Source organism: Branchiostoma floridae, chromosome 16, assembly GCF_000003815.2.
Source record: "Branchiostoma floridae strain S238N-H82 chromosome 16, Bfl_VNyyK, whole genome shotgun sequence".
Lineage (NCBI taxonomy): Eukaryota > Metazoa > Chordata > Leptocardii > Amphioxiformes > Branchiostomatidae > Branchiostoma > Branchiostoma floridae.
Window position 1 is genome coordinate 13,920,318 of NC_049994.1, and position 25,287 is coordinate 13,945,604.

Sequence of the window (25,287 nt, forward strand, 5' to 3'; positions counted from 1 at the left end):
GTGTATCTGTGCTCTGATTGGTCGGAGTTCAAAGTTGACTCTCCCTGGGGACAACATTCCAAGATGGCCTCCACTTAGACAAGCGATTTGAAATCACCAAGGAAACGAACGACTTTTACCTCAGAAAATTGTTTTCTAAGCGCGAAGGTGAGTCGGGGATAGTTGCATGTATTACGGTCTAATATTGCTTGTGCCATAGCTTCAGTTGGGCGGGAAGCCGTGGTTGTTTATTTAGGTAACTTGGCGACAGTGCCCTTGTGGGGAGGGGGGCATAATTTTGTGTAGACGCAACTTCTAAGTTCTAGTGAAAGACAAGAATCGTAATTCCGGGTATACTGTGGCTAACTGAGATTCATAGCAAGTGAGTAAGTCAAGAGATGGGCAATGTGCTTTATTCTTTGGGGGAGGCTTTTGAATTTCTTATATCGATGCTATGTTGTCAGTTGTTACACTCTCTCAGATTACAGAATAATGTTAGCGTGTAATACTGCCTCCCGGATGTTTCTAGGTTCAGTGGTTTACAGTCTTGCAGTCTTTTGTTATTTATGTACCAGAATTTTTAAAGGTATTGTAGGTAGGATTATGTCAGAGAATAGTAAAATTGTTGGTGTGACAAAATATTTCTGTAATCTACATTTTCAGTCACTCTTTTTTAAATATACTAAATATACTTTATATATATTAACGTTAGTATCCAAAACAGAGTATAGTAGAGTAGAGTAGAGTTCTTCTGGCGCAGGTAGAAATGTCCAGTTCCAATTTAGGCCGCTCTTCAATATCAGGTCACTGTCATTTCAGGTAGCTGAGGGTCATCCAGAGCTAGATGTACTTCACAGGTCAAGAAGAATCTACACTGAAAATTCAAACAGCTGTTCAACTGTTTGCCTGCTTCTTTTGTTTGACCTGGCCCTTCTGCAGGTCGCGTGTCGGGGGATATGGAATTTTTTTAAAAATTCACGGGTCTTAGTGACAAGTGTGCAGATGTTGTCACACTGGCAGCACCAAATCTGTAGGTGTTTTTGGCACCTTTAGACAGATTAGCTGTGAGGCTCGGTGGGCGTCACTCCACCATCATGGGGGCAGGGGCATGGCAAGTATCGAACTCAGGACCTTCTGATTCCAACGTTCTAGCTGTTACGCCACACAGATATGGAATATCCCGTGGTTTATTCTAAATGTTTACTCTTCCATCCATAGTGTTCCCAGACATGGAGAGCTCCAGCGAGACCCTGAAGCAGCAGTTTGTCTCCCCCCTGCTAGCAACAATAAAATAATAGAATAGTTAAACAGGGTATTGTATCATACATTCATACTCATAGCAACAACACTTTCCATTCACAGAGTTCCCAGACATGGAGAGCTCCAGCGAGACTCTGAAGCAGCAGTTTGCCTCCCTCCAGGAGCAGCAGAAGAAGAAGATGCAGAGACTGAAGGAGAGGAAACAGCAGCTTAAGAAGGAGCAGGAGAAGGGAGACGATGAGAAACCCATCCAGGCCAGTATGTATGTGGAGGATGATATGGGACTGCAGGTAAGAAAATTTTGAGAACTTAGAACAAGCATTTGTTAGATAGGGCTCTCTGGAGTGAAATATGTACTAGCCTGGTCCCGACCTCCAGTCGTTGATGTATGTATGTAACTTGTAAGAAAGAGTAAAGCAGAGCAGCAGTATATACATTTTGTAGTGTGCTTGTTTACCTGCCAATCCAGGCCAGTATGTACATGGAGGATGACATGGGACTGCAGGTACAGCACACAGTACTACTGTTCTTCTTATATGTGTCTGTGTGTTCGTTAGCTTCTGTAAATACTGCTAGTAGCCCCTTTACTCCCTATCCAACGTATTGCACAGGGAGTGTAGTCACTCAGTTTTCTTTTGTGTATATTTGCGGATGGACCTCATGACTTAAATTAAGTCCTGGATGGATTGCATTGATCACTATCTACTACTGAACATGACCAACTGCTACAGCATAAAGTTCAGTTGAAGTGCACGGTTTGATGCAGCCAGTGAGATTGTGCTGAAAGAAAAATAAGTGCTATTGACATATGGTTTGCACAAAGGTCTTTATGAGACCTTGAAAGGATTGGATTTTGGGCTCTTGTTTGCATGACTAGGACATACATTATATATGGCATATAAAGCAATTACTTTCATGCAACTATACTAACTGTTGTCTAATTCTCTGTGTATATATGAAGTTGTATAGTTTTATTGTATTCTGTATTGTTTTCTCAGTTGAGTGGACCTCCTGCAAAAAATGACATTATGTATGCTGAAGAACAGATGACCAACTTAAAAGACCAAGTCAGAGTAAGTATCATTGTTACTGTTCAGTAGTACTGTGACTGCCTTTAGGTCTTGTGAAGTGTACAGTACTAGTAGTAGTAGCTTTTAGATAGATCATTTCTTAACATGCTTTAATTGAAGAGCTTTATTGTGAGTGAGGTTTTTGAGTGAGAGTCAGAAAGAAAATATCTTTCTATTACATGTATAATAGTCTTTTATACAAGCAAATCGGAGAGAACTCGCATAACAAGTCACTTGTAGTAAGTTGTACACTTGTAGATATGAAGATATGTGTATGATTTCTTTGGTACAGACATGAACATCCATGATGCTTTTTGCAATCAGATGAGATTTGATCTAGATGTTATTATACCAAGGAGGTTCCTTTTTTCAACCTCCTTGATTATACATGTTACAGTGGGGATTGCAGTCTGGCAAAATCGGTTATTCTACTGAGATCTGTCCACAGAGATTGTGATCAGGATCTCTGCTTGTGCAATTGGCAGTTCTAACAATACAATCAGTAATTCTGCCAGTAGAGATACAGATGTGAAGCCTATAAGATACATAGGCTCTGACCAGGATCTATACCTGTAGAAATTGCCAATTTGGCTAGATTGAAATCTCTGCCTACTGTGCCTAGTCTCCAAGCAGACATGTCCACTGGATGAAAAAAGAGAAGAATTTGGCCAAATAGGGACAAATAAGTTGCCATGGGATCTCAGTCAGTCTTTTGCAATTTAACCAGCTATCATACGCCAAACAATAGTTACTCAAGACAAGTCTTTAGCTTGACTTTGCCCTTGTGACCTTTGTTTGCTGTTGGAATCCAAATTGTCTTTAGCTTGACTAGTCTTAGAATGTCTGAAATTGAAAATTGTCTTCATTCAATCATAGTTAGGGTATAAAAGATCTGTTTCTTCCAGATCACTTCTGTCAGTGTCACTGACGAAGGATAGTGGATACTATCCAAAACGTCTGACCGTTTCCAAAACCATATCCAGTTGCTTGAGTAACTATTGTTTAGCATATCTTATTACCTAGATGTTTAACCTACATTGACGTATCCAGCTATCACACTGGTCAGTCAGTTCACTCCAATTCTAGGCTAATTAACTCCTACTAGGTTTTTATTCCTAAGTTAGCCAAAGTCTCCTATCATTATTACTTTTCAGTCAGGTGGGAGTCTGGTAGCAACTAATCTCTGCACCAGTATATACATGATAACATATACATAGTACTGACACAAAACACAGAGTGGCTTCATGTTGAACTTCAACTCTGCCGGATCTCTTCAACTCTTCAACTTGAAGTTCTCTGGTGCAGGGTGGGACAAGTTTTCTAAAATTAACTTGTCCTATCGGGCAAGTACATAAAAAATTTACATGCCCGAAGCAAGTTTTCTTCTTACTTTGAATGACTTTTTTCTATGCAATTTCACGTCCAGCGGTGGAATTCTTTTACTATTGTATTGGCTCTATTTTTCTGTGTTGAACAATGCTTGATGTCATGACTGTAAAAAGTAACAAGCACATATGTATATCAAAATATCATCGAAAGATTTAGTTGCCCAATCGAGCAAGTGGGGTTAAGGTCATGCACTTGCCCGATCAGCACTCTCACTTGCCTGGGACAATCAGGCTGGTAGACTTGTCCAACCCTGGCAATGACGACAACTTGTATCTGTGTACAGGAGCTGAGGGATGAAAATGGCCGGCTGTACAAGCTGCTGTCTGAGCGGGACTATGAGGTGCGCCAGATCAGGAAGAAGATGGAGAAAGAACGGGCACTTCTTACAGGTATGCTGTCTCTCATCACTGCTTGCTGTAACATTCATTTGTCACACACAGCAAGGGCTACACAACTCACCTCACCTGTCCCATAGCCTCATCGGCCGTAGGGGCAGCAATGCCATCAACGTAAGTTTTCCATCTCCTTCTATCTTCAGCCAGGGTTTCTACACAACTAGCCTGTGGCTATTACAAAGGGCTTGACCTGCTCACAGAGACAAGGACAATACATGGACATAATAAGAAAAAATAGTAACAATATTCTTTGTACATGAAGAAATAATGTATGTATAACTTATAAGTGGTCTATGGTAGCATATACAGTGTCCACAATCATGCATGTACAGGGAAAGGTCAGGGTCATGTGCATTTCTGTTTGTAGGTGGTACTGGAGGCGTGGCCAGTGAAGCAGCGGCCACAAAGATTGTGGATCTGTCAAAGAAGAACAGAGAACTGACCGCAGAGCTAGAGAGTGGCAAGACCAAGATGACACAGCTCTCACGTAAGGTGCAGGACCTGGAGAAACAGGTAGGGGGCACTGCTGTGGTGATCTTTCACATGTACTGTACATAATATCCAGATGTGTTTATTTGGATTTTTCTAGAAAAATAGGGTATGGTAGGGTTTTAGAGTTTCAGAACATGTGACGTAAAAATGGGGCATTCTTATAGGCTTGCTGAGGATGAAATTTTGGCCGCTTGTGAAATGGCATGGCCAATCTGAATTTTCCACTTTTGAAAAACTTTGCCAGAGTACACATGGTAAAAGTACAGGTGTATGAGAGCACATTAACCCTGTTTAGAAAAGACTCTGGCATGGACCGTCACTTTTCCATCACTGATTCATTTGTACATTTGTGAATAGTTTCATCAGGTTGGTACGTCACTGAATAAAGGGACTCCTTTTACAAGTTGAACCATTGCTTTATTCTCACCAATGTTTTGGTGACCATCTCTGCAGTTCAAATTGTACTGCAGAACAGGTGTCGCTTCTAACAGTTCAGATGCAGTCACAAAATGTTTGTACATCTGTGCAAACAGCTCTATGCAAACTATTTACAATGCGTTCCCAAACGCAAAGGAGTATAAAACATCCATAAAAGCTGTCAACTAACATCATATACATTGTTTTCCCACCCCAGTTGAAGGCCGCAAACATAAAGTATTTTCATAAAGTATTTACATATGTACAGACATATTTAAGCAAACTACATGTATTTATAATGCTGTTCCAAATGCAAAGGAGTGTGAAACATCCATAAAAGTTGTCAATTAAAATCATGTACGTTATTTTCCCCACCCCAGTTGAAGGCAGCAGTAGCGCAGGCCCGTGCAGCTGCTCGAGATGAGAAGGCCTCTCCCAGACAGGTCACTCTCAGTCTGGAGGAGGAAAAGGTACAGTTTGAAACATGTATACATTAGAGTGGACTCATTCCTCAGCTAACTGACATCTAAGCAGGTAACTAGCAGGCTGAATAAAAGTTCAGAATCTTGAACTATGCAACTCCAGATGTCTTACTGAGGGATGACTGTCGGTTAGCTGAGGAATGAATCCACTCTAAATAATATATAGTACATTATAAAACATAATGTTGTCTATTACATGCCTTCAGATACCAGTTAAATACAGTCTCCTGGATGCATGTGTAGAAGGCTGGGGTGAAAATACTGTAACACTACTACATGCATTTCCCAGTACACTGGTATTTAAAGCAGATATGCATTGTTTTGTGAGGTACAGTTTGAAACATGATCAAGTTGTTGTCTATTACGTTCCCTCAGATTGTATAGTTGTTGTGGCACAAGATCGAACCCAGAACATCTGGGTTATGACTCAAACACCCTGCCAATTGCACCACACCACAAGATACCAGTTAGAACAAGGAGGAAAAAGCTCCTTGGTTAGATACTGTCTCCTATATAGCTGCATGTGTGGAAGGCTGGGGGAATAATGTTACACTACTACATTCACTTCCCAGTACAGTGATATTTTTTCAAGGAGACAAGCATGGTTCTCTGAGGTAGTGTACCATATGGATTCTGTGGAACATCCAGCTTTGTGATATACACAGTAGGTATAGAGTCCAATATTTAACACCTTAAATCTACACGATTGGGCATGGTCCTGGTTTACTTTTGGTTTACAGTAAAGACAACCCAATTTAGCAAACATTACTTCATTTCTTTTGGGGGACATCAATTCTGTTTGTTAATGGAAAAAATACATTTACTCTTTTTCAATGTTATTTATTCATAAGTCCTTGCAAAATAAAGCTGACAATTTAATTTCTCCATGTACAGGACTTAGAGGCTGATGCCAAGGCTTTGAAGGACAAATTGACACAGACAACCTCCAAACTACTGGAAACCAAGAATGAAGTGTCCATGTTGAAACAGGAGCTGAAAGTGGCAAACAAGGTATTGTCTTTGTCTATAGTCTTTTATTACTTTTATTTTTTCCCATTCTTAAAAAGATATAAATTCTAAGCTTATGTTATTTGGCATTTTTTTATTTTGTACAAAGCAGTGTATAGCATTTTATTATGCTTTCTCCTGTATATATTGTTCCATCAAATTCGACATTCCTTCAGTGATTTGCCAATTTGACACTGCGTACTAGGCTAAGACAAGTACTGCTTTTTGTAAAAAAAAAAAGAAGAAGACTTTGGCAGCTTTGGCTTCCTGTATTCTGTCTCCTGTGTCCTATTCATAATGCTCAGTCACATAAGCAATAGTCAGAAATTTGTTAGGACATTTCTACATAGCCAGACAAATTACCCAGTTTAATTAGATAAGGCTGAGCTATTACAGCCTACTCTGTCTGACACATGTTCTGTGATTGGTTAACGATACCAGGCCTCAGAATCTATGACCAATGGGTGCTACCGAAAGGTCAAACAGTTGATTAAAAATCAACCAATTTGTCCTCCCTGTGACATGAATTGGTGATGAGTAGTCGTTACCTCACATCACCTCTCCCCTAGCTAAGTTGTAATTGATCAAAGTAACTGTGATTCTTTAAATCTTTGCAGTGATTCTAAGTGCATGATTTCTGTGGTGAGAACTCTGCAAACATTTTCCATCTCTGGTTGCCAGGCTTTCAGATAGGATTTTATTGTAGGGGGTTCAAATTTCTTGTTTGGTCACGGCAAATGATGATGATAGGCACAAGTATTGCAAGTATCCCTGGTGCAGAGTTTTAGGGAATTTTACGTTAAAATGGTGCATTCTAAGGTATCCTGAGGGGCAAATTACTGTCAGAGAGGTCACAGTTAAAGACTGACCACAAGTGACCTAGTAGCATCCCTAGTCAATCAGGATTTTATTTTTGTCAGAGGACCTGCCTGTACAAGGGCATTCAAAAAATTGCACCCAATTTTTAATTGTTTTTAGAAAAGCCTGCTGCTTGCATTACTACAACCATGAAATGTGTCCTTTACTGTAACAGCATTTTTGCTTTAATCTGGGACTCAAATATACCATTACTAGTATTGATTTCTACTGTGCTGGAAAGTGTGGCTGCTGCAAGCTTAAGCCTTAATGGATTTACAGTAATGCTGAATGCCAAGGTTATAGTGGGGTGTCTAATATCAGGGCTGGAAATACCACCTGCATATGCAGCTTAGTGCAGGTGAAATTATAGCTGTGCAGGTATTTCTGGTGTCTACCTGCACCTAACCTGCACCGGTCCATGTACTGGGTTTGATACATAAATGTCATATTTATGTACTGTACATTAATTGTTATTAGCTGCATTGACTGTTACCACCTATATAGCTATAAAATATAGAAGAAAAAGTAGCAATGGTTCCTGAACAATTTTAGTATGATTCATACTTCCTAAGTGGCGCTGCGGGTAAAATTTGTCTAGTGCAGGTAATTTTCAATGTTACCTGCAGCAGGGCAGGTAAGCAGAAAAAAGGGTTTCGAGCCCTGAATATTGATTATAGGTGCAACTATATTCTATTATGTCCGGGCAGATTCAAAATTGTCTTACAGGTCACTTCAGAATATTGCCATGAAATTTTATCGTACAATGCAAACATAAGTACATGTAAATTTACAGTAAGTACCATTGAATGCCAAGGTTGAGAGGGATGTCTGTTACGGATAAGTTTAGCAAGTATAATCATATCCAAGTCAACTATGACCTGACAACAAATATGGTTGAATGAAGGACTTTTATTGTAAGTTTATGTTATTACAAGTGCAGGTCATGAGGATAAATCAGAAGTGTAATTATACAATGTATTTATTAATGTATCTTACTACGTATACAAATTACAATGGTCAATGTATACTAGTATGTGCATGTTCAACTTCTTGCTTCTTAAGGCAGCTGTAAATGTATGGACAAACAGATCTTATGGTATTAAATTTATCTAATCATTGTTACACAGGTCATCTGGGAAAATTTCCATGAACTTTTACTATTGCAAACATAAATGAATTTACAGTAGCACTGAATGCCAAGGTTGATAGCAATGTCTGGCACTGATTGTATTAGCAAGTATAATCCTATTCAGGTCAGCTATGTCCAGACAAATTAACCATTGTTAGACAGGTCATTGGAACAATTGCACACAGAAACGATTTCTCATCACACCGGTTGATGCCAGACAGGGTGTATCAATTTGTTAACCTGTCTGACTCAGGTGGAATTTTAAGGCAGGGTCTTTGACCTAGCAGGACAAGTTTTGAAGTTTTGCTTGTATACCCTGTAGTGTATAACTTCAAGCTGTGTTTTTCAACAAAATTGACATAGTGTTCAATTGACTGAATTGAATGAAGTTTTTTTGTACACAATTCCAATGTCCACTATTAGTTTACCAAGCATTAATAATGAGTTTACTGACAACACTTCATGATGAAATTTAACTCATGACATCAGAGATGAAAGCATGATCAGCCATATGTTCCTATCATTTTTAGTACAATTTACTGTTGCAGGCTGTCTCAAGTTTTAAATTTTATTCTGCCCCACTTATTGTTTAAACCCATATTGTTACTAGTTTCTTTTGTCATATTAAAGTTACAAAAATACATTATTTTGATCATCGGTGTCGCTCTCCAACAAGGACGGTACACATTCCGACACAACTCAGTATTGAAGCACATAACGGACACCATCATAGAGTCCATTGACACCTCTCGGATCAACGCCACCATCTATGCGGACATACAAGGTTACACAACTAACGGAGGTACCATCCCGGTCCATACAATACCCACTACCCAGAAACCAGACCTGATCATATATTTACCAGAACAGAAGACCCTCCACATCCATGAACTGACTGTACCCTTTGAAAAGAACATCAAAACAAGTCATGACCGAAAGGTCAACAAATACAGCACCCTAGCGGCAGATTTAGAAACTGCTGGCATTTCCGCTACACTATCCTGCTTTGAAGTCGGATCAAGGGGACTCGTCACGCCAGAGAACAAGACCAGGCTTAGAACACTGTTCAAAATAGTTAAAGCCAAACCACCGAAGACTCTGTTTACTGATATAAGCCGCATTGCGATGTTATCGTCATATGCTATTTGGAACTCACGCCACGAACCGTATTGGGAGTCAGCAATACCCACATTGTGCAATACTATCTATGTTATGTCCTTTGTCCCCCCTGCATGTTTGGTCAATAATGACCATCGTGTCCTGGGCTCCATGTACCTTTCTTTACTATGAATAAAGAATGATTTTACTACTTTAACATTTGTCCTTCTGCCCCAGGTGCTAGAGAAGGAGGTAGGGGAGGGAGTGAACATCCAGGCTTTGCTGAAGGACTCCAGCGGGTTCAGAGGTCGCTCACAGCAGATTCTCAGTCTACAGAAAAAGGTAGAAAACTTAATTTTCCTTTTAGATGCTGTTACAAACAAATTCTTTGTTGATGATTGGAAAGGTCTCCATGTTAAGTCCAATCCAAGATCTACTCATCACCAGTGGACTAGCCCCTGACTGTCCTACCTAGTTGCCTCTATTGTGTGTCAACATGTTATTGTGATTGACGTTATTGGCAAGGAAAGGCTGCTAACCACTGGACTACACACGCTGCTATCTTTATTGTTTATATGATATATTGTAATATTGAGATTTTCACACTCCTGGGTAGCCCAATTCAGTTTTGACAAACTGATTTTCATTAGGGCCCAGGTACACATACCTACACATACAAGGAAATAAAAACATATTGAAGAAAAGAAAATTGATAGTGTACACAACAGAACATATAAGTACGAATAAAACATGACTGAAGGCAGACAAATAAAAATCATAATCCAGAAATCTAGACCATTTCCGATCCAGGTCAAATTATAAGAACTATATATCATTTTGGCAGGAGATCTTATATTTGGTGTTATGGATAACCACTGTAATATTGTGTTATGCAGGTGTCAGAGTTGAAGAGTCAGCTGGGTATGCAGACAACCCGGTCCGGCTCGGGGCTAAGTCTGGAGGAACAGTTCATGGGTACGGCTACCCGGGCCACCAACTACAGCGACAAGAACAGGGACAGGATCAGGCAGCTGGAGAGGGACAGGAAGGAAGCTACAGAGGTAGGTTCTACATCTATCAGAAAAGTGTAGTGATGACATGAGAAGAAGAAAAAGACATCTATCCTATTGGTTTTTTGTTGTTGTCTAAACCATCATTTATTCATGTGTAATAGATGTGTAACTTGGGCTATTTTTCCATCGGTCATGACAGAAAAGAAAGACACTATGTATGGTATTTCATTTTTTATATAATTGTACCATGGAATTTCACCCAGCACTTTTTGACAAGCACAATGAACAGTGGACCACGGCTAAGCATCCCATCGTAAGTGCATGATGTTAAATTCTTCAAGTTGTTATGATACAGTAATTTACAGTCACAATACAATATGATACAGTTACTGCTGCATTAAAATTCAGCTCAACATTTGTAATTTAGTACCGAAAGTCTACCTCAGCAACAAGAATTTCTTTTCAAATGCTAGATATACTACAGTTTGTTTTCCTCATTTGTATTTCTAGAAAGCTCAGGCAGAGAAAGAAGCGCTGGAAGCAGACTACAGTAAGATGAAGGACCGGTTTGACGCCAGTAAAGCTCGTAACAAGGTCCTGGCTAACGAGGTGAAGTCGTTAAAGGACCAGCTGGCTGTGCTGCTGGACAAGGGGAAGAACGATGATGAGCTCATCACTGCACTCATGGTGAGATGTCCTCCTGATGCTGTAAAAAATTATGTCTTATTGATAAAACAATATGATAGTCTTCTCTGTATGCTATCACCTGGCAAAATGCAGCGGCTTACCAATACAGAAAAGTCATTGATTTTCGAATATCAGACTTGATGAGACATATATGTAGTCACAACAACAAGAGAACACACCTGTCTTTGGTGCTTCACACTATATACTAAGACAAGCACATCTGTCCTTGGTACTCAATGATATCAACACTCCCGTCAGACGAGTTTTGTCCTTGGTGACACCACAACAAGTAAGCATGACTGTCTCTGGCCCTGAACACCATCCACACACAGGTAAACATGCCTGTCCCTGGTCCTGAAGACTATCCACACACAGGTAAATATACCTGTCCCTGGTGCTGAACACTATCCACACACAGGTAAACATGTCTGTCCTTGGTGCTGAACGCTCCCCCCCCCCCACACACACACACACAAACACAGACATACCTGCCCTTGGTGCTAAAAACCATCCACACATACATACATACATACACAGATACATACCTGTCCTTGGTGCTGAATACATAGTTCATATTATATACAAACATACTGGAAATTTTGCAAAGCGGTATGGCTAAGAGGGCAAGTCTGCCATCTCTGACCTTTTTAATGCTATTGTTTTCCTTGCAGAATCAACAAGAACAGATGCAGAAGCTGCTGGAACAAACGACAAAGAAACAACAGGAATATCAACAACAACAGCAGGCTGAGGTCACCCAGATCATCACCAAGAACATGCAAGACCAGAACATCGTGGATCAACTCAAGGCCATAGTGGCACAGAAGGAGGGGCAGGTTAAGGCACTGGAGGAGGAGATCAGAGAAATCAGGGTGAGCACTACCACCTACTGAAATATGGGTGAACTGCAGTAAGATACTGTGTGAAGTTGGCTTGGTAAAGAATTGAAGAAAGTAAGGAAAGCCAAAGTATTGGATTGTGGGTGAGTACTGCCACCTACTGAAATATGGGTGAACTGCAGTAAGATATCCTAAAAAGTAGTTACAATGTACTCATTGACAAGCAACTGGATATGATTTTGGAAACGGTCAGACATTTCAAACAACATCCGTTATTTTTCATCAGTGACACTAATCTTCATCAACCTGCAGTAAGATACAGTTACCTAAAACGCATTGTGTAACATTGGCTTAGTGCAGAAATAAAAAAAGTAAGGAAAGCCAAACTATTGGAATGTGGTATAAAACATATTCTTGTGTCAGTGATGCCATCTGGAGATTTTCATATGAACTACAGCAGGATGTTTTCATCCCGAATAGGTGAATTAGTTGTCGAAACAGCATGTAAGAAGGTAGTGTCTTTGTAGCTCGTGCTGCCATCTTCTGATAGGTTTCTGAACTGCAAGAAAGTATATGTTGGAAACAAGATCACAGACAACGTGACATGTTTTATACATTTCCTCACTGGCCACTCACACAAAAATGTTAGCAAATCAGTTCTAGTTTCCTGTCTGTAGGTCAAAATCAAGTTAGGATATGCTTGTAAAGTATTATCCTCCCTTCCAACAAAGTCATACCAAAGGCATTTAAAATTTAGCACTCGGAGCTAAAGGAAAAGAGTGTTTAAGTGCTACTAGTGGAATAGCCCCTGCTGTAGTGCATGTACAGCTGTGTGGCCCAAGGGGCAAATGAAATTGAGATGAAATTTAACTTCAACCCTTCTTTGTCTCCCCTTCAGGACCACAGAATGCAGGCCATGCAGGGTGGTCACGTCAGTCCAGCCAGACGGCCTCCATCCAGGTCAACTCCCTCTGATCTCCATGGTAACCGTCCACCCTCCAGGTCAACGCCCTCTGATCTCCATGGTAACCGCCCACCCTCTGCCCACCATGGTCTTGGGAGCTCCATGTCTGGTTCCCATGGCAACGTGATGAGACCTTCATCATCAGAGGCATTCTATCTGAATTCACAGAACCAGTGAGTGATTGCATAGGTTCACCTTTGCCAGGAATGTTTTGCTTCTGGTAGCATTTGTTTTGGTATAACTTGGAAAGACATGAATGTGTTGTTATGATATTGTGTATGATAAATTAAGTATCAAATAAATAATTTTGGGCCCTCTAGCAGCTTTCAATTGGTACTGCAGCATACATTGTACCTTATGATTTTTAAATCTGCTGTTCTGGACATGCTACAGTCATGATTCTGGGTGAATCTTAGATATGTAGCCTTCAATGTGCTCAGGATAAAGTTTTCACCCCCTACCCACTTTTTTTTATCAGTAGGGGTGTTTTTTGGCGACGCCTCAGGGGCGGAGGCATTTTCTACAGTATTACGATCGCTTTGAAAGAATTTTGAAAATTCCACGAATGCATTCCCTTGGGAATTGATTTTTGGCTAAACCACAGGGGTGTCGTCCATACAGTGGTCATTGAAGACTATTCTAGCTGTTATTTTTCCTTTGTTGAGGCATTCTTTGTTTTCAGGATTAATGATTTAAGGGAACGGTCTTTTCACATAGCCGGAAGTGACTGCGCTCCTTGCATGTCATAAGCCGTACACATAGATTATTACGATGTTTCGCATGCTTTATGAATTTGCAATGGCAACCAATATGTCCCAGCTTTTTGCCGTTATGTCTTTTATAAGCCTGTGCTTTTTACAATATAGAATGAAATGCTGTCAAGTGGTTATCGTTTGGAGTCATAGAGAGCCTGATTTTGAGTGGTAGAAAAATAAGATGTTTTAAAGAAGACAAGACCAATATAGCACAACTTTTGCCAATATCTTCTGAGCTTTGCTTTTATAAGGTGGGATAATATGCTTCACGAGGTCAAAAGAATATAGAAGACCAATGTGTCACAGATTTTTGTCGATATCTTTTTATGAAATATGAAATGTTGCGCTTTCAGGTGGTTGTCGTTTTGAATTGAAGCTGGTGTGTTACGCCGAAGGACTGTTATACCAGGTTATACCGGCTATATAGATACAGGTTACGTAAAGCCTGATTTTGAAAAGTTAATAAGTCACATGTTTCAAACAAGCCATGAAACCAATGGGTTTCAAGTTGTTTAGATTCTGCTTTGAAGACTAGCATAGCTAGAATAAAGGAAGGACGCAGAGACAAGGTTTTCCGTACACTGGGCACGGGAGACTGTTAAGGTAGTTTGACGTTACTATATACTAGTAATGCTGGTCTCGCTAACCTCGTTCTTAGCTGCGGATCTCTCTTTCTCTTCTGAACTATACTCTCTGACTCTCTGTCATACAAATACATTATATCTCGTGGTCACATTTTGGCGTATCAAACAGACAGGTCTTGTCACACCACAAAACAACGTTTATTTCATCTACGGTCCATTCATATACATATAAAATCAACTACTACAATGTATACACTAAAATACATATTCGTGATATAAACAGTCAATCAATCAGTCAATCCGTGAATTCTATAACTGGTGTCATGTCAGGTTATCTATACATGTACAAGTATGATCACAATCTATCGGCTGTACGTCTTGGCTCTGCTACTGGCCTCTACTTCCCTCATGTTGCCCTCCTTCTGTAGATGGCGCTGTTCTGGATGTTGTGTGGCTCCCCTCTGTTCAGAATTTTCAAGCCGCACAAATGTATATTCTGGCTCCTCCCAGCGATGGCCACTTCTGCATATTCTTATGTTGGTTTTCTTCATTAGTACATACACCTCCGGTTTGATTAGGTCCGTCGTCGCTGTGGGAAAATTATGTACGGTTCTTTGTTGTACATATAAAATCCACTATTATAATATATACACATTATATATACATATTCATGGTATAAATCAGCCAAAACCAGCCCGTGAATTGTCTAACTAGTTTTAGGTTTTCTGTGGTTGTCCCCCCAACGACCTGGAGGTCAAGGGACTAGGTAGGTAGGTAGGTAGGTAGGTAGGTTGTGGCAGTGCAATCGATTTGCTGCTCCAGATCTGCTACTGCTCTGGCATTTCTTAGGCCCTTTCGTTGTCTTCCTTCTGTGGACGGTGCGGATCTGGGTGATGTGTAGCTCCTTCCCGACTTTATAAGGTGCACAGACGTCTATTCCGGCTCCTCCAGCGATACAGCTCGTCTCAGCGACTTGCAGTGGAAGGACTCGACTGACTTTGTGACGGAACTGTTTCGTCCTGATGGACACAGGTATGGGTGTCAGGTACATCTCGTCGTTGTCGCTCTTGTCCTGTATGATTAGTCTGTTGGGATCGAGAGACAACACAAAAATGACATCGCCCGTTTCATATACTATACGAATATACTGATACTGACACTAATGGTATATTCCAAAGTCACCCATAACTTTGTGATCGTCGTTGTACGTTTATTTGGGTGCTCGTCACAGCTATTAAAGATATGTTGTAGGAGCTGATGTTGAGATATCACAAATAAAGAAAGATGAGTCACAGTGTGTGGCGTGTCGGTGTTGTGGAGTCCAAGTGAACATCGTCATCATTGCTCTTGTTAAGTATGGTCGGCCTGTAAATGGATCGAGAGAGAACACACACACACACACACGCACGCAATGTTATAAACCATAACAACATAAATGACAGGACTGTTGAGTGGGCATCACAGAAGTTTTAGACAAGGACGCAAGTCTGGGGACATATGCAGAGCAAATGACTGGGAGCCAGACACAAGAATCCACGGATAAATCCCATCAAATTTCCTGTCCGATCACTAAGGTTGTTGTCTTCCCGTTCAACATAACCTTTTACTTAACTTAACTAAACATAACTAAGCCGACTTAAACCAGAGCAGCACAACGGGCATACTCACCTGAGGAGAAATTCATACATAATCTCATAGGCGATTAGTTACTCGAATCCTCAGCATCCGGCCATTTGTCTCCATTTTGCAAGTCCATGTCAGTCGAACCAGTCCATGTTTCTTTTGAAACAGTCCAAGGTCGTCGTCATGTTGACTGGAACATTTCTGTCCGGGGCTAAAAATACACCAAATGTGAAGCCAACTGGCGATTGAAGCAATTGAAAAAAAAGTTAACAAAACAAGCCTTCAATTGGGAACAATTTGAAGAGAATGGCTCAGAAATATACCGTTCATAAATGAAATAGTTAGGGTTTTTCTGCCACAGCTTTGCGTGGTACCATCTGTGAACGGATGGGGTAGCGTCGACGAGGGGGCGAAACTCGGTACGGAAATCATGGATGCGTGAGTGGAAGTCCAGCATGTTTGGTTCAACTAGAATCGCCTGTCGAACTGAATGGATTTCAGAGATTTTGGGTGCCAAAGCTACTAAATCACGAGCTATGGTTTCTGGAGCCCATTGGCGTCTACATAATATTATATCGTTGTGCCCTAGCTCTACATACACAATGTGAGGACTGGTTTGCTGCAGAATAGGAAGCACACTAGCGTAATATTTTGGGATGGTGCAACCCGGCACGCCATGAAACTGAATGTCTACGTTAGATACCCAAAAATTAGGACAAATTACTCGTCGGAGGCTGTCGTAGTACGACGCCGAACAAATGACTTCAGTCGGGATGAAAAAAAGATTGTCTGGTAAATTATGGCAATGTTGGTAGTTGAAGTATCCATGAAAGGACAAGTTTGTAACAAGATACAACAATATGGCAGCTCACCGTGGAGTTGAGTTCGGTCACTGAAGAAAGGTTCGGCTAGTTGATCGGTGTTGACCGGATGTTCGCCTCTCTAAGCTGAAGACGGATCAAGAAGGGTCAGGAAGTCAACAGTCTGGGAGTACGTTGTCAAAGCACTGTCCAAGCAATGCCGCCGGGTATGTACGAACAAGTTCGGAGGAAATCCGGCTTGAGACCGCGAAAGTTGTGTCCTATGTTAAGGGCCTCGCAAGGGCTCTGTAGGGAGACACCGGAACGGGGACGTGATTGACCGGTACCGAAGAATGATCCGACGGAGACCTAGCTGACTGGCTCCGGGGACGGGCCGACGTTTACGGGGTCTTGGCGCGCTGGCTCCGCTGAACGGGAAGCGGTTTCCGCCGACGGGGCGTATACGTGGTGGCTTGGCCAGCAAGATGAAACTAGGGACAAGCGTGTTCAAATCGTCCGACAAGGTAAGAGGAAAGACTTAAGCGAAAACTCGAGAAATTTCAGAGCGAAAAGTCTGCGATGCATACGCCACGAGATGCGCTGCTGTAATGACCGCTTTAGCGGTACCGTGGCACCTTGCCGTGCCAGCGGCCGGGCCACATACGGAGTTCTGTCGGTAATAAACAAAGGGATGTTTTTGGCATTGATTAGCACGGCGGCATTTCGGCTCAGATCAATTAGGGATGTCACCGATTACTAAGAAATTCCGACATCACCAAGACAATGACGCCGACCCCATGTGGCCATGGTCTGGCTAACATCCCGAACTGAGATGAATTATGCAGATGGACTGATTACAAAGGGGCGCCGCAATGAGTAAAACTTTTGTCACTTAGGTCGGCTCTCATTCATTCCATTCAAAACATTGTATTCGCGTTCATGTCATCCACAATAGCTACTTTAATACTGTGGCCTAATACTAGGTGAGGTGAAAGGGTCAACACAATATTGGATAAAAGATTTGCCAAAATTTTAAAGAATTAATAAATCTCTCAAACAAGATCTTCAACAGCTCCTCAAAAATAAGGGTAATGTTACGGTCACATTTCCAAACGAGAACCGACCAGGCAACTTTCGCTCCTCAAGCTGGGGGTAGTTTTACGGTAACAGTTCCAACCCGGGGTCCGATTGGGCAGCTCTCGTGAACAAATAAAAAGTATGCGCATGCAGAGGGCCTAAAACACACAAAATGCAAAGAAAATAAGTAGTGGCCATAATTTGTGAACTGATAAACGACCATAAACAGCTTTACTTTTTAATTTGGATGTCTATCCTTCATAAATGTAGCTTTATTTTTTTTTTATTCCGGTAACTTCCGGTTGGGAAATGTGACCGTAACATAAGACATTCATGATCATTCTTAGGTAGCCTTATTAGCAAGTTCACAGGTACCAGTTTTGTTGATGCCAAAATGCCTAAGAAAAAGGCGAACACGTTCAAAAAATATGTCCAGTCTATTCTTTTTACTTTGCTGGACAGACTGAGACAGATAAGATAAAAGGCGTATAGAGTGTTTGTACCAGATGTTTATGTTACTAGGTAACTAGGCTATTTTAGGAATAGGACACGTGACTACACCATATATGGAAGTTCATTTGAATGTAGCATTGACCAATGACTGGGGAGAAGAGCTATGAGTAATTGGTAGAGCGCCAAGTTTGAACTGCCCAAGACGCTGCCAATGCTCTGAGAGCTACTCTTGTATGTAGTAGTATGATGTATGAAATATGATGTAGTATAGCGCATGCTTCCGTATGTAATTACCCTATCTGTGGAGTAAGACATGGTTAGGCTTATGTACACAATTGTGCATACTTGGATAGTATAGACTGCATAGTACATGTAACATATGTGTCAGCCAGGTTCTGTCTGGCTGTAGGTGGTATCAAATCATCAAACGTAGATCCTGTTGGCTCCACCCGCTGTTGTTCATGTAGACATTTGTTTTCGGCTTTGTCCTCACGTGCATCGTAAGCCACTTCTAGTTATTTACCAGGACTTGAGGTGGCTCGTGACTGTTCGATTTTAGCTGGAGGGGAAAAGCAGGTGTTTCAGGGCTTTTTTTTGGGGGGGGGCGTGATCTTTGGGCCTCCTTCCCAAGGGTGTACCATCGGGCATGCATTTGGAATGCGGAAGCGTGACCTGAAAACTACGAAGGCTCAGAACTACATTAACCATATTTTTCTCTGTACTAATAATACTATGTACAAACATACTGTTGAAGATGATCTACACTTTTTATTATCATGTCCCTCGTTTATATTGAGGAAAGACAGAAGATTATGGACGTAATTACCTTGCATATTGTGCATCCTATAATCCGTCTTCTTATGGACCGAACCGGTCAGATAATGTCACATAGTCCTTAATCTTTAATTCTTTGGAATTCTACATTATTGTTATGGTTATCTTCTTTATGAGAAATCAGGAGAAACCAGACTGATGCGTATGGCATAAGGAAAGCGGATCCTGCGAAAAGAACTCTACAACAGACCTGAGTCAGCTTGCAGATGTGCCCTATGTGGCAGAGAATGTAATGCTCGTATAGGGCTGTTTAGCCACAGTCGACGCTGTAGGGCTGATATCAATTAGGATTTTGCCATGGTCAATATTGACCGAATGAGACCATATATAGATTGAAGCCGTCAGTTGCAGTAGCAATTTAAGTCCTTAATTTTTAATGCTTTAAATCTCTTTATTATTGTTATGGGAAGTTTTTGATACAAGTCTTGAAGTTTTGTACATGTACTGTTTTAGATCTTGTTTGCACGTGTTGCAATCGATTGAAGGATCGATCGCCTGACAATTCGGACTATAACCAAAGTCAAAGATAATGTCATAATAAGAAAATTGCCTGTGTAATAGTATCAGAAGTTCAGAATATTTTCGCCACTTTTGCCCCCCCCCCCCCCAAGGAACCAACCCCGCACAAACAAGATACCCCCCCCCCCCCCCCAAGCTCACCATATACACCCCGGGGCGGGTCAGTAACATTAAAATGCGTCGCCCAAAGGTGTCTTTTTTAGACACCTTTACTTGTTGTCTTTGACATTGAAAAAAATAGATTGATGCTGTACAGCACAAAGCTGTAAGTCCTTTAAGATTTGTACTAAAAATAAATGCTTTTGAAACTTTATTGACAGAAATGGGCGTGGCAGCAGGACTGGCAGTGCCCCAGGACAGGTATCAGTCAAAGGAGCAACCATCATCAGACCTGCTACAGACAGGTAAAGATAGTGCTACTATTACTAGTGTACTATTGTTACCAAATCTGTCATTCTAAACAAAATATGTCTTCATCAATTTCATGTCCTGAAGTTCAGATCGTTTGGACAGAAGGGATGGAATTTTTGTCCTAGGCAATATCTGTTGCAGGACTGACAAGCTGATCATGGAGACAGCCATGGGCATAACGATGTAGCGAATCATTAAGAGAACATTTGTTGATATACCCAGTAAAACTAAAAAAACAAACTTATTTTATGTAGATATGAAGCAGTAGTCAAAGCATTATAATAAGGGACCGTGCGGCGTTTAGTGAGGGGGGAGGGCCGGTCGCCAGAGGGTCGGGTCAAAAAATTTTTGCATGGCCCTCCCCCCAGGTAATTTTTTTTTTGCTAGGCCCTCCCCCCAAGACAAAATATTTTTGCTTGGCCCTCCCCCCTCCTATCAACTTTGAAAAAAAAAATATTCAAGACGCCAATAAAACACTGCGCTCCCGCATTTGGAAATGTGCTTTGCGTCATACTTTTTCATGATTTTCATCGAGAAGCAGATCTCTCACCCCTAGTAAAAAAAGGAAAACAGAATGGCTCAAAATATCTGCTTAATAGAGGGATAAATATCTGCTTCATAGAGGCATAAATATTTGCTTTATAGAAGCTATTTCATTGTTTTGATATTAAAACAACACCTAAAAAGCATTTGTACCTGGATTTTTAGTAGATTTGCGCCACGAAGCGGCGCGCGCCCCGCTCCCTAAATTTACGTATTGCAAGCTCGCGGGCCTGAGCGGCTTGACGGAAACTATTTTCAATTTACATATATTTTGGACTTTTTCTTGGTTCTGTGGTGGTAATAACTTACGGTAAATCGGGGGAAAAAATGAAAACCAAAACGACTGTAACAGTGGTATTCAAGGACTGCTAAACCGAAGACGCCTAACGGCTTAAGCCTTTATGGCCGAACGGTTTGCACGTTCGATTTGTGATCCGGCTGCCCGGGTTCGGCGCGGGTTCGAATCCCGGGAGTCGGGGTGTTGTTTCTTTCTGTTCTTACTCGCCCCTCTGGTTGTTTCACTGGTTCCCACACCGGGAATCGAACCCGGGCCTTGGCGGTGAGAGCGCCAAATCCTAACCACTAGACCATGTTCTTACTCGCCCCTCTGGTTGTTTCACGACAGCACGATTCGACTTCCAAAACTGTAGTGGGGAGGGGGGCGCCGACGCGTGACGCTGATTTTCCCACGGCGGGGTAAGACCGGTCGCCTCTCTCTAGCCGCCGGCGGGCGTGAGACCGCAGACTTGCAGGAGATCTTTTAGAAATGCCACGCTTTTTTGCCACGATTTCCTGCATTGCTTTTTTTATGGGAAAATTTGCTGGTTAGATGACATTTCTATGAAAAAAAAATACGAGGGTTTCAAGTTTTTGAGAACGACGTTCCGAACACCATGTTCGGGGCCAAAGGCGCCAAAGAATCGCAAGGTAGGTCCGGGAGAATTTTGAAATCTTGACCCTCTTAAAAGCCATTTCCTTCAGTTTGAGGAGATATTTTGCTGACAAACAAAGCTAACTTTAATAGCATTTCAATTTAGAAATACAAAATTAAATCCCCCCCAAACACATTATCATGATGTCGGTCATCAAAGGCGCGAGGCCGGTCACGTCAAAAGGGATCCAGGGAAATTTGCAAATATACCCTCGAGCTCTGAAACGCCATTTCTTACATTTTGAGGGCAATAAGACAGGGGTAAATTTTGCTGGCAGACTAATCTAGAGTTTAATAACATTTCTGTACGTGAAGAAGTTTTTCGAGGGCGTCATGCATAAGCCCCGCCCCCTCCCTTTCGCATTTTCACTGTATCCCGAGCGCCAACCTCGGGCGATCCCTTGCAGAGGTCCAGAAAAATTTTGAAATCTTGACCCTCTGAAACGCCGTTTCTTGGATTTTAAGGGACATATTTTGCTGGCAGACCAAGCTATTTTTTTTTTGCTTGGCCCTCCCCCCAAGTAAAAAAAAATTTGCTAGGCCCTCCCCCTGGCAAAATATTTTTTTGCTTGGCCCTCCCCCCCCTGGCGACCGGCCCTCCCCCCTCGCTAAATGCCGTACGGTCCCTAACATGGCTTCAGGAGCGCCTTTTCTAGTTCTTTTATGGACACACTGTCAGTCAAACTTCTGTTGTCAACAGAACATTAAGTAGAGCTCCATTGGAAATTGTTGTTGACAACTGAAGAGACTACCCTTAGGCTACAAGATTGATAAATAGATAAATAAAACAAATTTTTTTTAGCCTTACATGTCAATACAATTGTATTCAACACCTTGTTGTGTTGTTACCAGTGACCTTAAGGTAAGAGACATAGAAGTGCAGCTCCAGGAACAGAGAACAGTGTGCCAGGCTGCCCAGGTGGAGAGATTGATTTGTAACTGAATATTGTTTACCTGGATGTCTAACCTTTATAAATACACCTTGTTGTGTTGTTACCAGTGACCTGAAGGTAAGAGACATAGAAGTGCAGCTGCAGGAACAGAGAACAGTGTGCCAGGCTGCTCAGGTGGAGAGGGACAAACTGTTAGAGCTGGTGCAGGTGCTGCATAACAGGTAGGGTAGTCTACATCTACATCTACATCTACATTCATATACCCTCAAATGGCCCCGCATGGGGCATCGTGGGGGGGGGGGGAGCTGAGGCTCCTGGGTTAGGGCCGGCAGGCCGCCTGCCTGGGACAGAGGCACTCAACGTTAGGAGCACTTGCAACCGTGCCAGGCAGGGCATTCCACTCAGGAATGGTGTGTGGGAAAAATTAGTCATTCCATATCTGATGGAAACTGCCCTCTACCTTATATTTATTTATGACTAACTACCTTATCTACCATGCCCTCTAAACTAAACAAAATACTTAAGTCCCATACTTTAAATAGTATGGTGATTGTAAATAACTGTTAACTCTTTGTAAGTGTAGTTTTTAATCTTTGGACCGTGTCTGTTTTTATGGGCCATGGGCCTGATGCAAACAATCCATTCATCCATGGTTCTCCCATCACTACGATGGATGAGCGTCTCTCATGTCTCTACTCCTCGTTGTAGATGTATGAAAAAGATTTATAGTGTTTTAAGATAATTACCCTTTCATTTTGTCATGGGACTCACGTGCTAAATTGAGCATATTTGATAAATTAGTCAAATACATGTCTTACTAGACTGACCACATCTTTTTGAAATATATGTAAAACATTAAAACCAGCAATATGTTCTTTTCTAGGTATTTCCTGTTGGATAACAAGTTCACACAGCATGAATATCTTATAAGCTAATTGAGGCCAATTGTACAGATTTAGAAGTCAAGTAATAGAACTATGTATCTACACTGTACTTGTATGATAGTATGAGGATTGAATATGGACATGTTGTGTCCTTCCAGACTGGACGAGGCAGAACAAAAAGCAACAGAAGCCGACAGTCAGCTGACACAGCACAGACAGCGCAATGTACAGCTAGAGAAACAGCTAGGTCAGGGCTGATCTTATTATTTTTATCATATTGTTCTCTTGAGTATTACATGTACCTGTGTATTAATTTATCATTGGACACTACTGGATCCTGTTTATACCAGACCATAGTATCTACCCAAATACATTTACGGCCAGAAATTCTGTATCACTTGATGTTGGAATAAAACATACATAAGAGAGAGGGATCTCTTTTCCAACATTTGTCTATTGTACTATACAAAAGTTTATTTTTTAACTGTTTGATGATACGTCAGTTTGTTTGTTTATTTCGATCTCCAATTAGAGTTACAATTATTATCATAACTCTATTCTTCCTGGAGTCGTCCATCAACATTACAAATTAAAACCATCAAATAACATAAAGTCAACAAAAGTACATGTATACTGTATGACATAAGAAAAACTGAAGTGAACTGATTACAAAAATGTAACATAAACTCAGTAAACAGAAGTAATGAGGAGGGGTCAGAGGTCAAAGGCTATAACATAAGTAACAAAACATCAATCGTTGAAACCATAAATAAAATAACCAAATGGGTGTAATTAACAAAGAAAATATCCACAACACAAGTCAATTATCTACATCATATCTACATACAAATTCGTCTACCACCAATCCTGCAAGGGTTTGTTTGTGTTGATTTTTGTCCGGATCCAATTCACAATGTGTGTTTTGAAAATGGAAGGTGAGGTTGCTTTCATTTGTGGTGGGAAAGTGTTATATGACTTGGTGCATCTATACAAGAAGGTCCTTGTCAAGGCCGCAGTTCTTGGCTTAGGTAATCTTAAACCACCACTCAGTCATAATTTAGTACCATGCTTCTTATTGCAGTAGATTGCTAGAGGCCAAGTGCAAATGATGATTGATTATTTTTTCTACAGGCAAAGCCAAGCTGGAAAACAAAGGTTCACCTAAGAAGGGAAGAACAGTTCGAGACTCAGTAGGCCAGGGAGACATCAAACCAGGCCCAGAAGACATAGAAGAGATGGAGGTACAACTCTCCATCCAACAAGACGAGAACGAGGCCCTTAAAGCGGCTCTGCAGAGCACCCTTAAGGCTAAGGAAGAAGACCTGAAGTTTTACAGAACAATCATGGACCAAACCAAGCAGATTTTCTTGCAAGGTCTTAGAGAACACAGACAGAGAGGGGCAACTTCTTAAAACCTTCAAATAGGTGTAGCAGGATGGAGTGTACCCCTGACCAGAATTTAGAGAACACAGACAAAGAGGGGCAACATCTTAAAACAAACAAAACAAACCTTCAAAGAAGATATATTGTGTAGAAGGCTTGGAGTGTACTCCTGACTAGAATGAACCCAGGTATATGCTAGCCAGGGGTATCTTCTAGCCTGTTATGCCTGTACTACTTGTTCACTTGACTGTATACTTTCTCACACAGGGAAAGAATCACACATACGCACGTGTACTGAACAGAAACAGTGTATATTCAGTTTGAGTCCCTACTTCCAGACTAACCTTGTATAAACGTAAGGACTGCCCTGCATATGTGTACTGAACAGTGGTAGGAAAACTACTTCTAAGAGCTCAATTCACAAAAGACAGTTGTTTATAACTGAGTCACATTGTTTTGAAGTAATATGGATTGCTTTGTAGGATAAACATATATGTGCAAAAGTTGATGTATATTT

General features: G+C 41.2%; 1 protein-coding gene and 1 long non-coding RNA gene across 3 annotated transcripts; one reads left to right on the forward strand and one right to left on the reverse strand.

The window, feature by feature from the left end:
* Positions 1-24,804, forward strand: LOC118403162 (coiled-coil domain-containing protein 13-like). Of its 2 annotated transcripts, XM_035801705.1 has the most exons (16): positions 1-147; positions 1,342-1,529; positions 2,238-2,312; positions 3,982-4,087; positions 4,461-4,606; positions 5,383-5,472; positions 6,379-6,495; positions 9,815-9,919; positions 10,474-10,638; positions 11,101-11,277; positions 11,949-12,149; positions 13,015-13,253; positions 20,046-20,129; positions 22,611-22,724; positions 23,546-23,634; positions 24,519-24,804. In XM_035801705.1, exons 2-16 carry the CDS (start codon positions 1,353-1,355, stop codon positions 24,797-24,799), a joined length of 2,166 nt encoding a protein of 721 aa, XP_035657598.1. In that variant the 5' UTR covers positions 1-147; positions 1,342-1,352; the 3' UTR covers positions 24,800-24,804. The 2 variants fall into 2 exon arrangements, with proteins under 2 accessions (XP_035657598.1, XP_035657599.1); XM_035801706.1 differs by lacking the exons at positions 22,611-22,724; positions 23,546-23,634; positions 24,519-24,804 and adding an exon at positions 22,463-22,568.
* Positions 15,370-17,723, reverse strand: LOC118403164. The gene is made up of 3 exons (XR_004829608.1): positions 16,915-17,723; positions 16,088-16,253; positions 15,370-15,504 (listed from the first exon to the last, which is right to left on the reverse strand). It is a non-coding gene; the product is annotated as an uncharacterized LOC118403164 (long non-coding RNA).
* Positions 24,805-25,287: the final 483 nt, after the last annotated feature.

Coding starts and splice junctions, on each gene's coding strand:
- LOC118403162 (XM_035801705.1), top strand. CDS start 1,353: ATGGAGAGCTCCAGCGAGACTCTGAAGCAGCAGTTTGCCTCCCTCCAG. Junction 1,530..2,237: donor AGGATGATATGGGACTGCAG/GTAAGAAAATTT, acceptor TTGTTTTCTCAG/TTGAGTGGACCTCCTGCAAA. Junction 10,639..11,100: donor ACAGGAAGGAAGCTACAGAG/GTAGGTTCTACA, acceptor TTGTATTTCTAG/AAAGCTCAGGCAGAGAAAGA.